Source organism: Oncorhynchus clarkii, chromosome 16 (assembly GCF_045791955.1).
Source record: "Oncorhynchus clarkii lewisi isolate Uvic-CL-2024 chromosome 16, UVic_Ocla_1.0, whole genome shotgun sequence".
In the NCBI taxonomy this organism is placed as follows: domain Eukaryota; kingdom Metazoa; phylum Chordata; class Actinopteri; order Salmoniformes; family Salmonidae; genus Oncorhynchus; species Oncorhynchus clarkii.
Genome location: NC_092162.1, coordinates 60,833,032 through 60,845,061, shown reverse-complemented (window position 1 = coordinate 60,845,061; position 12,030 = coordinate 60,833,032). Strand labels below are relative to the sequence as shown.

The window sequence follows — 12,030 nt, the reverse complement described above, 5'->3', positions numbered from 1 at the left end:
CATGTCTTGAGTAACGGCCTTGCCATGAAACCATTTAATGATCCTGGCACCGCCTGACGCCTGAGATGGAAAACACATTTACCCGGCCTAGTTGGGGGGGGTTGAGGGGACACGACTCTTGTGCGACGCTGTGCTTGTTCCCCCTTCAGGCCTCGGGGAGCGAGGGCCAGACGGGGGACAGGCAGGAGGAGAGAGAGAGGCTGCGCAGAGTGCTCAAACAGATGGGACGAATCAAGTGTCCTAACGAGGTATGTGCTTCTTTTTCTCTATAATCCCACTTTCTCTCTCTCTCTCTTTTCTATTTCTGCTGCACACCCCTCCATCTCCATCTAACGCTCTCTCCCTCTTTCTTTCTCTCTCTCCTCTCTCACTCCCTCCTTCCCTCTCTCTTTCTTGTCATTCTGCCCAAACACACATCAACACTCTGTTACCAATTACTCACACTAGAGTGCAGAGAAGAGAGAGGTGAAGAGACATGGCAGCTGAGACAGACATTCTCACTAACCTCTCTTCATCCATTCATGGGCATTTCATTTATTTCTTCCACTTCTAACTCACTCTTCTCTCATTCAACCACAAAAATGGTTGTCCACCTCTCTTGAGAAAGCTAGTTTATGTCAGTGACACTATATGAAGTTAGATGAATATAACCTAGACATGTTTGTTAAACACATTCATACTCTGCTCCACTAACCTGATTTCCAGTCTAATGTGAATTTTCTATTTCTCCCATTTTCAATGTTGCACGCACACGTACGTGCACCCACCCACACACCCACAGGGCTGCTCGGCCCATTTCTCCAGTCTAATGGGGTACCAGTACCATCAGAAGCGCTGTGGCAGAGAGCTGTCAGAGGAGGACAAGCCTGTGTTTCTGTGTCAGCACTGTGGGAAGACCTACCGCTCCAAGGCTGGCAGAGACTACCACCTCCGCACTGAACACCGCACCCCCACCACCCCCAACACCACCAACACCACCAACATCAACGATACCAACAACACTAACGCCAGCAGAGGGGTAAGAGAGAGCAGAAGTGTTTTCGTTTGATGTATTTATCTGTTGGGATTACACCCATAGTCGTTGGTTGAATCTCTGTGAATTCTCTCATTGGTCTGGGCTGTCCCTCCTCTTTCAGGTGGGCACAGAGGACTCCCAGACACAGCTTGGGGGAAGGAGGGAGCTGAACCACACGGAGAGAGAGAGGAAGGAAAAGGAGAAGTGGCAAGAGTTGTCTGCAGGTAGGGAGAAAGAGAGAGAGGAGGGGAGAGAGAGGGGTGGTGAGAGAGAGGGGCTGGGGGAGGACTTTGAGAGGACTCCCAGTGGTAGGGTGAGACGTCGGTCGGCCCAGGTAGCAGTGTTCCACCTGCAGGAGATAGCAGAGGATGAACTGACCAAGGACTGGGGAACCAAGCGCCGCATCAAAGATGACCTAGTACCGGACAGCAAGAGGGTAAGAGACAGACACACACACACACACACACACACACACACACACACACACACACACACACACACACACACACACACACACACTGAACATCTTGTCCCTGTCTGTCCTCCTCCCCTAGTTGAACTACACTCGGCCTGGCCTTCCCAAGTTCAGTCCCAAGCTGCTGGAGAGCTGGAAGAACGAGGTCAAAGAGAAGGGTTTCCTCTGCTGCTCCAACGGAGTAAGACCCTCTAGACGACATGTTCTGTCCTTTAAACACCTTTCAGATGAATCCACTTTTTTTTATTTTCCAGTTGCTTTTACACATTCCAGCGCTGTCAATCAATTCTGATCTCTACAGGCGTTTAAAAATGAGCATTTTATACGCACAGTTTACTACTTTGGTATCTGTTGTTATTGTTCCTCTCTATTTCTAGAGCTGTGAAGCTGTTTACTCCAGTGTGTCCGGGCTCAAAGCTCATCTAGCCAACTGTAACCAGGTAGGACCATCAGGACCACGTTAAGTTAAATGGATGAGGTTTAGGGACAACTTGTACTAAGGTGTGTTTCTGTATCCTTCAGGCAGGGGGCGACGCAGGGAAGTACACCTGCTTATTGTGTCAGAAGGAATTCAGCTCAGAAAGTGGTGTCAAGTACCACATCAGCAAGACACATTCACAGGTGAGACTTACATACATAAACCCTCACAGGTCTGATATACACCTTGAAGTATATGAAACAGACCCACTCACAGATAACGCATTCACTCATTTATAAACACATTTTAAAACACACAGGTGGATGTCATACACACATGCAGTAACAGAACGTTTTCCCTCATTATCATACGTTACATTATCATACATTAAATGATCAAATGTTACATTATCATACGTTACATTATCAAATGTTACATTATCAAATGTTACATTATCATACGTTACATTATCATACATTAAATGATCAAATGTTACATTATCATACGTTACATTATCATACGTTACATTATCATACATTAAATGATCAAATGTTACATTATCATACGTTACATTATCAAATGTTACATTATCAAATGTTACATTATCATACGTTACATTATCATACATTAAATGATCAAATGTTGCATTATCATACGTTGCATTATCATACATTAAATGATCAAATGTTACATTATCATGCGTTGCATTATCAAATGCTACATTATCATGTGTTACATTATCATACATTACATTATCATACGCTACATTATCATACATTAAATGATTGAATGTTACGTTATCATACGTTACATTATCAAATGTTACATTATCATACATTAAATGATCAAATGTTACATTATCAAATGTTACATTATCATACGTTACATTATCATACGTGACATTATCAAATGTTACATTATCATACGTTACATTATCAAATGTTACATTACCATACGTTACATTATCATACGTTACATTATCATATGTTACATTATCAAATGTTACATTATCATACGTTACATTATCATACGTTACATTATCATACATTCGTACAGAACTGGTTCCGAGCCTCTAGCCATGTGGTGCCCAGCAGCAGCAAGAGCAAACCGGCAGAAAACAAAGAGTTTGAGAAAAAGGAGGTTAAGAACGGTGCCACCACAGGAAAGAAGAGAGGCCGCAAGCCCAAAGAGCACCCCCCTCAGGCCACCCCTGTCCAAACAAAGACTCCTTTCAGTTCCACCCAAATCTCATCCTCCACCCCCACTCCGAACCCAACTTCAGCCGCCACCCCGAACACGGCCCAAGTCCAGCACCAGGCCCAGTCCCCGACAGAGAGGGTGAACCTGGAGACCCCGACATTAAACAGACAGCCCAACCCCCCTACCACACGGAAGGGAAAGACCAAGAGGGTGCCCCCTCCTTCAGAGTAGATCTGCTTTCACTAACCCAGGAGCCAGAGAGGATGCTATCTCTCTGACGTGCCATCCACATTACGCAAGTAAGCTCAGAGACGTTATGGACGACACGAGGACTGGGGGACAGCGAACGAAACTAAAAATAACCATAGAGACATGAAAACAATTAGTTCATGCTTTTGATTTGACTCTGATCTTTGTGTTTTAACCCTATACTGTATACGGTGTACGAGTCTACTGGTATATGCTGATGTAACAGTTCATTTTTTTCTCCATTCCATTTCTAAGCATCATTTCAGTTAAGCTATTCACAACAGGGGTTAATTGTAATCAAAGTTAAAATCCAACTCAATATATAAATAGCATTTTCTAAACAAAAGTCATATTTCAATAGAATTTTGCATAATTCCCTATACATGTCTGTAGATTCATGTTGTGCTTGAGAGATTTTTAAAGGATATTCTATTAGCATGGTGAGGTAATTTACTGCTAGTGATTTTTCAATGGATATACTGTACTGTGTATATATACAATATCTATATCTATATATCTATATACTCAAAGCAATGACGTCATCCATCGTTTTTTCAAGGCAGGAAGGTCAAATTAGCATTTTGTTGTTTTCCACTTTGGCGTCTTCAGTTAGTTTTTCATTGTGGCAGCTGAATGCCGAGGTAGAGAGCTTTTTTCATCAGTCTGCTTCAGTGCAATACACTCATTGTTTTTTGGCCCAGAGTACACACTGTTACGCATAAATCAAACTCTTTCTTCTGTTCTTATGCTGTTCAAGTATTTATAGTAATTTTGTTCATTTCAAATTTACACTGAAATGTGGGATTTATTTGTTATTTTACATATGATATGAGATTTTATCCATTTTTGAGACAGTAATTATACCTTGGGGCACGAGTATGACTGAGGATGTTTACGCAAACATTTCTAAACTAACATCTGTATCTACACCAAGCAATGTAAACGGCATATCCACAAAGTTTGAAGATGAAAAAATGTTGTTGAATATATGTTTCCACTGCTTTTGTTGCTAATTATGGACTAAATGCTGAATCTAACAGTGGGAAAGTATTTGACCAGAGTTGCACCATTGCAGCACAATCAAATGAGTTGTCACCATTTTGGAGATTGAAGTCCAAATTGAGGATGATCTGGAAAAATCTACTTGCTCTTGTTTGAATGAAATAATTCAGAAAAGGGAGCGGCATATGTCTTTTTATAGAAAATTGAAGTCAGTTTGAAAAAAATATTTTATGAAACGAAAAAGAAATCCTGCAAATATAGTTTCTAAAAACACTTGTCTTGCACTAACCCTAACCTTTCCCTCCCTTCCCCTGTTGTGTCTTTTTGCACTTGAAGAGCACTGCTAATCTTTTACCCCAACATTAATGCTCCAGAAGAAGCTGCCCTTAGACACAGATCTAGGAACCAGCCTGCCCTCCCTAAATTCTAACCTTAACCATTATGGGCAAAGACACAAAACTGGCCATAGGTCCGTGTCTAAGGGGCAGTTTCACCCTACTCAAACCTTAACCCCCTATATGGGGGGTTGTAACCAGGATTAAAAAAGAACCCGAGTGGTGTCCAAAAATAAGTACTTTTAGTCCTCTGTGACCCGCATTCTAACCAGATTCAATGACAAATGGGAAACTAACAGGGCCACCTGTCTAACTCAGAATCCTAACAAAGCCATAAATGATCCTCAGAAATGCAAAACATTTAGGCTGTTTTACCAGTCATAACTGTTTTATTGTAAAATGAATTAAGTCTAAATTAAATGTCTTTAATTTATGAAAAATACTAGCATGTGCAATCAGAGAATTTTAAGATTTTATCTATGTAATAATTACTTAAAGTAGATACTTGAATTCACACAAAACAAATGAAATAATTTGATTGAAATAAAACCCCTAAAATATTTCATTTATATTTATATCAATAGAGCAGAATAGCTTGCTCTCAAAGCTACAGATCTATTTTATAATCACGTGTGTATATTATCTAGTTAATATGATAGCAAGGGGAGTTTGTAAAAAGTGAATGGTTACATGGTGCAATTTAATCAGTCTGCTTGTTCATCCAGCACAGTTTTTCCTCAAATTGTCCTAAAATTGTACTTTGCATTATGTCCAAAAACAGATACTTAACTCATACCATAATGTAATATTAACCCTTGTGCTGACATTTTGTGTTCCTCAAGTTAGGATTCAGCCCAATATCACCATTGCAATTGAATTAGATTTTGTAAATGTCAGCCTACATTGCTTTAATCCATTATTGTCTATTTTGGGATGATAGGAGTTCTCAAATGGATAGTGTGAGATTTGGGCAATCAAGTCAGATGAACTCATGGATACCATTTCATGTCTCTGCGTCCAGTTTGAAGGAGTTTCAAGGTAGTTTCTGGAGCGATTGTTAATGACTGGAAGTCTATGGGATCAGCAAGCTTAATTGCAAAAATCTCTCACTATCCCTTTCACGAAGGACTGGGTGTAGGCTACATCCCTTACATTGCATTACGATTAAATACCTCCCGTATTGTTATATTCACATTTGATAGGTGAACAACAGAGGTTAGATAGACAAGCACTGACGGTACCTTGCGCTTTTCAAATTCAGTTCTTCAGACCTTGGCCCTTGGCTCTCGTCTAGTGACTGGCTTTTGTGTACAGGGAGAATGAGCACCTTGGCTCTCGTCTAGTGACTGGCTTTTGTGTATAGGGAGAATGAGCACCTTGGCTGGAGCTCAGTTATAGAACAATCATTCTCACAAAGGCTTTGCAGAAACATTCTACAGGCTACACATGAATTCCAACCCTTTATTATGAGAGGATGTTAAGAACAGTTAGTAGTTGGGTGTGGAGTTTTGGCACAGTATCAATTATGAGTTGCTTGTTGATTTGTTTGATTTTTATGTCATATTGACTGCTATTGTTTACCTGACAAGCTTTGGTGTTTGCAATATAATAGTTTAGCACTGCTTACCATTGTGGATATTATTATATACTTTATTTGACCCTTTACTACCTGTCTTCCTAGATGATGTGGGAAACACATATCCCGCAGTTTGAGCTAATGTAGAATACAGCAGCAACTGCAACAATTTGTTTAGAGAGTACAGCAATACACCATATTTTGTCGGTCACATTGGCTTGCTAATGTTTTGATATCCAGTGTAATTGACACATTTAATGGCTAATTTATTTCACCTACCCTATCCCTTTGTTTGTTTGCTTAAGAATTTTCTTTTCTCAGTGACAAATCAAAAAAAAGAAGAAAAAAATGAAACAAAAAAGTTGAAGTGGAAGTCCATCAAATGTGATGGTCTGTGTTGAAATACACTGTTTAACGTGTTTGACGATGCACAGTTCATTTAGCTCTTCGGGACACATTGGCACACACATGGAGAATGTTCAGTTGTCCATATCTGAGGGTGAACAAGGAGGCGTGTGTGTGTGTGTGTGTGTGTGTGTGTGTTTGTTTTTAGTGCACTTACTATCCAATGAAATAGGCTTGAATTAGGAGTGTTGTCTCCAGAGCTTTTTAGTGGTCTGGACTGTGTGTGGTTTGACTTTTGTATCTGGGCATAGGCTAAGGTGTCTTCCCTTTTTTCACAAAATGCTATTCCCCCCTTTAATGTTTTATCTTACAAACATTCACAATCTCAAACGGCTTCAGATGACTCTTTGTTTTGAAAATTGACCATTATAGAGAGGATACAAAATGATTGGTTATGTTGAGAAGAATACCTATGATGTTTTTCCTGTTTTCTATGTTGAAGTTGTTCATATCTGAAGCTATATCCTAACTAGGGAGGCACCACACCTTTGAATCTGGTCTGTTACAATTTTTCAAAATTGTTGTATTACCTGTGCATTATTATCCCTCAAATAATGAATAAAAATGTTGTTGACTAAGTTTGACAGTTGCCATATATAATATATGCTGTTAATCGTGTGAATGGTTGGTAGCCTATATGACCTGACAATTATTGGAGCTGATACAATGGATTTTAAACGTTCACATTTTATTATCATAAATAGCATATAGCCTAGTTACATGACTTTTTATTTTGTTGATTTATTTTTTGAACCACATGACATAGTGTCACTATATATAATAATATATAAAGTGTAACAATTTAATAACCTCATCCAGTAACACGTGACACATTTGAGTCCCTGCCACTATAGGCTGGAGAAAGGCCCTGTTGAATATTACCGTATATGAACGTTACATCATGGTGCGTTACAGATCGACGGAACGCCATGAGAGGCACTTTGGGACTACGAGTCCTTTTTGGGGGGTTGTGCTCACGAAAATCTATTTTTGCCAGTTGGCAAAGAAACTACAAGACCCAGAATGCAATTGTCTAAGCCCCCTCTACACAGCTGACTGTCAAATACGGGAAGAGCAATGTCTACGGTGTGCTGAGAAGGAAGGGTCTCAAAGATGGAGTGCGGAGAGAATTCTTCTTCGCTGTCTAATTCCAACAGGTATTTCACTTGGTTTGGGGATTGACTGTGGCGACAAGAAGTGAACTATACAATCTGTTTTTGTTGACGGTTGATTTTCGTGACAATCTGCATCCTTGGTGAACGTGAACCTACGTTCTGACCTCATGGTTACAAAGGAAGCGCGAGTGCAGTCAGTTCAGAAAGCATCAGTACACTGTATCAGTTATGGAAGCGAGGAAGTTTCATTGTAGCAAAGCATGGTTTGTCGATATAGATACAGAAAGCACAAGGTTCGGTTCATTCTTTCATTATAGGCCATCATCATGAAGGCTTCATGCCTTACCGTCGTGCGTAATGGTGATTTTTGACAGCGGTCCGACATTTATAACCCTTTAATAACTAAACGAATAGTGCTAGTTTTCTATAGGTGGACTTCACTGCGCATGTGTTCCCAAAATAATCCAGGCACAAACCGTTAAAAAATACCCTTAATATAATGGAGCATGCTTTTCAACTTTTGTAATGTGCTAATTGTTTTCGACCATATTAGCTCATAAACACTATGGAATTGGCCTATTATTATTTTTGTTTACTTAATGTGTAGATATTGTAACACCCTAAATGAGGAGGTTAAACGTAATAATGAGATGTTTGATATTTTGTGGTCACTGCAACCAGAGACAACATATCAGCTTCTGAAGAGAATGGAATGTTCGGGTAGAACTATTAACATATTTAAATGGCATCAATATTTACACTCCAATATCTGCAGCAGTGATATGCTTATCTGTTACACAGGTCCAATATCTGACAAAAATCACATTTGTGAAATGCCCAACACAGTATTGTGTTATAATGTTCAACAGTGCAAAATTGCTTCCTTGACTCTAGTGAATGTTCTCTGAAAAACAGAATGTCAGAGAAATCAAATCAAATGTTATTGGTCACATACACATGGTTAGCAGATGTTAATGCGAGTGTAGCGAAATGCTATTACTCACTGAAGATTTGAGTCCACACCCCTATCATTGATGTTTTACCTGTTGTAAACCACACGAGGGTGTTCTTACATTAGCCTAGTTCATACCAATGATGTATACAAACCCTGGATTGCTGATACTTTGTTTTGGCCATGGCGAGGCTTTGAAGCCACTGGTCGGCCATATTGGCACTCCTCAGAAAAGTAGTTCTCCATAGGAATGAAATTATACAGTATTTACATTACATGTACAGTGCATTCTGAGAGTATTCAGACCCCTTGACTTTTTCCACAGTTTGTTACGCTACAGCCTTATTCTAAAATGTATTCAAAAATAATTGTATCATCAATCTACACACAATACCGCATAATCTAACTGCCTGTAGCTCTGGCCCAGAAGCAGGGATATGCATATGCTTGGTATCATTTGAAAGTAAACACTCTGAAGTTTGTGTAAATGTGAATTGAATGTAGGAGAATATAACACAATAGATCTGGTTTAGATAATACAATGACAAAAAACATATATATATATATATATATTTTATTGTTGTATCATCATCTTTAAAATGAAAACAAACATTCAGATAGGATGATGGGGACAATTTCAGTGACAAATATAAGAGGGCAACAGTACTTGTGCAAAGTTTCAGAATGATAACTTCCAAAATGAGTGTGCTACATGACATTTATCATGAAGTCACCCAGGTGTCCCACACAAGTAGCCCAAATGTACCCAAGTGGCCAAATTGGTGAAGGTATACATTTTGAAACAAATAACTATACAAAATGTCAAAATGGTATTCTAACCCCCCCCCCCAAAAAAAAATGGAGAAAAAAAAATGGGGGAAAAATATAAACATTTACAAAATAACATGGGTATCTATTTACACACTTTCAATATTTGGAAGACCCTCAGTCCTCTATCAAATTTATTTATATAGCCACTCGTACATCAGCTAATATCTCAAAGTGCTGTACAGAAACCCAGCCTAAAACCCCAAATAGGAAGCAATGCAGGTGTAGAAGCATGGTGGCTAGGAAAGTCCCTAGAAAGGCCAAAACCTAGGAAGAAACCTAGAGAGGAACCAGGCTATGACGGGTGGCCAGTCCTCTTCTGGCTGTGCCGGGTGGAGATTATAACAGAACATGGCCGAGATTTTTAAACGTTCATAGATGACCAGCAGGGTCAAATAATAATAATCACAGTAGTTGTAGAGGATGCAACAGGACAGCACCTTAAGAGTAAATATGAACAGTTTAGGATTCCAAAGCCGCAGGCAGAACAGTTGAAACTGGAACAGCAGCAAGGCCAGGTGGACTGGGGACAGCAAGGAGTCATCATGCCAGGTAGTCCTGACGCATGGTCCTAGGGCTCAGGTCCTCCGAGAGAGAGAAAGAGAGAATTAGAGAGAGCATACTTAAATTCACACAGGACACCGAATAGGACAGGAGAAGTACTCCAGATATAACAAACTGACCCTAGCCCCCCGACACATAAACTACTGCAGCATAAATACTGGAGGCTGAGACAGGAGGGGTCAGGAGACACTGTGGCCCCATCCGATGAGACCCCCGGACAGGGCCAAACAGGAAGGATATAATATAACATCACCCACTTTGCCAAAGCTCTACACAATATTGTGCTGCTGAGGTATAATAAACATATATATATATATATATATATATATATATATATATATAGAGTACAGGGAACATAAGGTTGAATATATTATTATAGACCGGCTACATCTACTGTCTCTTTTATATTATGACATTTCAGCTAGATCTACTGTCTCTATAATATTATGACAGACCAGCTAGATCTACTGTGTTTATTATATTACAACAGACCAGCTGTATCTACTGTCTCCATTTCACTTTGGCCATTGTTGTGGGCCTGCCCTCCCCTCAACAACCTCAAATAGGCTATTTCATTTCACAAATAATATTTTATATTATTAATTTCAAACAATGGCATTAGCATGAGAAGAACTTACCAGTCCAAAACTGTGACATTGTTCCTCTTCTGCAGGCACGTTACAGATTATACACAGTGGCTACAACGGTGTCCTCTCCGTTCCAACAATCTCTGTCTCACTTTTCCGATCAATTTCTTCTAAAATTGTGTGTACATCTGTATATCTAGACTTAGATTTAGGTTTCCCTGACTTAGTCGGCATACTGATTGATATATAAACAGCTGAATCTGCGCGTTTACCAAAACAATGCTGTGCGTAAAATGCTTAGCTCCTTCCGGAATAAAACTTCAATAGCGAATGACTCTCTTTACGCTGGAGTTCACGACATGGGTTGGTCTTCCAACACACAAGCATTGCATATTGCCACTTACCTCAGCTCATTGGCTATATACCCAGCTAGATTTCAAGACGATCAGTGGTCATTGGGTTAAAATACAGTCAATCAACGAGACAGTGGTCATATAATTGGTGCACAATGAGCTCGTCACTTGTTGTCTTCCAATCATTTTTTTTTCGGGTCAATACGTCCTGCGAAATGACCCATCAAGTTTTGTTGTGTTACAAACAAACAGTTGATTGCAAGGAAACCAAACATGACTGGATAAAGTCAGGTATAGTCTGTGTATTTACGTCGGATGTTTCGTAGAAAATTGAATGACACAAAATTCAACGAAGATAAGCGTTCACAAAATGTTTTGTGTTAGGCTATAAAAAATGGATTTAACCGAACAAAAGAACATTCATTGTGTAACAATGATCATTGGGATTGCAAACAGAGCAAGATCTTCAAAGGTAAACAATTTATTTCAGTGCAATCTGTGATTTTGTTACGCAAGTGCTGGTTGAACAAGTAGTTTGATATGGGGTCTGTGCTCAGATAATCGCATCGTATTCTTCGCAGTAAATCCTTTTTTTAAATCTGACAACGCAGTTGGATTAGCAAGATTCTAGGCTTTTGAAGCATGTGAGACACTTGTATTTTCAGGAATGTTTAATATGACTATTTGTGGCGAACACCGTATGTTGTCGGATTCAAACCCGTATCCGAGATCGGTAGATCAGAGAAGTTAAATGGAAGAGGTTTGGCACCACCAAGACTCTTCCTAGAGCTGGCCACATGGCCAAACTGCGCAATCGGGACAGAAGGGCCTTGGTCAGGGAGGTGACCAAGAACCTGATGGTCACTTTAACAGAGCTCCAGAGTTCCTCTGTGGAGATGAGATAACCTTCCAGAAGGACAACCATCTCTGCAGCACTTCACCAATCAGGTCTTTAT

General features: G+C 39.8%; 2 protein-coding genes across 3 annotated transcripts in view; both read left to right on the top strand.

The window, feature by feature from the left end:
• LOC139368863 (zinc finger protein 512B) overlaps window positions 1–7,257 on the top strand; it is a 69,629-nt gene extending 62,372 nt beyond the window's left edge. Inside the window, exons 12-18 of one of the 2 annotated variants that reach the window (XM_071108302.1) lie at window positions 150–248; window positions 782–1,018; window positions 1,137–1,451; window positions 1,570–1,671; window positions 1,868–1,930; window positions 2,013–2,111; window positions 2,965–7,257. In XM_071108302.1, coding sequence (XP_070964403.1) covers window positions 150–248; window positions 782–1,018; window positions 1,137–1,451; window positions 1,570–1,671; window positions 1,868–1,930; window positions 2,013–2,111; window positions 2,965–3,339 — 1,290 coding nt within the window. In that variant the 3' untranslated portion in view covers window positions 3,340–7,257. The remainder of the gene's footprint in view (window positions 1–149; window positions 249–781; window positions 1,019–1,136; window positions 1,452–1,569; window positions 1,672–1,867; window positions 1,931–2,012; window positions 2,112–2,964) is intronic. The other variant, XM_071108303.1, reaches the window with a different exon arrangement.
• A 462-nt stretch (window positions 7,258–7,719) lies between these two features.
• LOC139368871 (uridine-cytidine kinase 1-like 1b) overlaps window positions 7,720–12,030 on the top strand; it is a 56,796-nt gene continuing 52,485 nt past the window's right edge. The window contains exon 1 of the mRNA XM_071108317.1: window positions 7,720–7,832. Coding sequence (XP_070964418.1) covers window positions 7,789–7,832 — 44 coding nt within the window. The 5' untranslated portion in view covers window positions 7,720–7,788. The remainder of the gene's footprint in view (window positions 7,833–12,030) is intronic.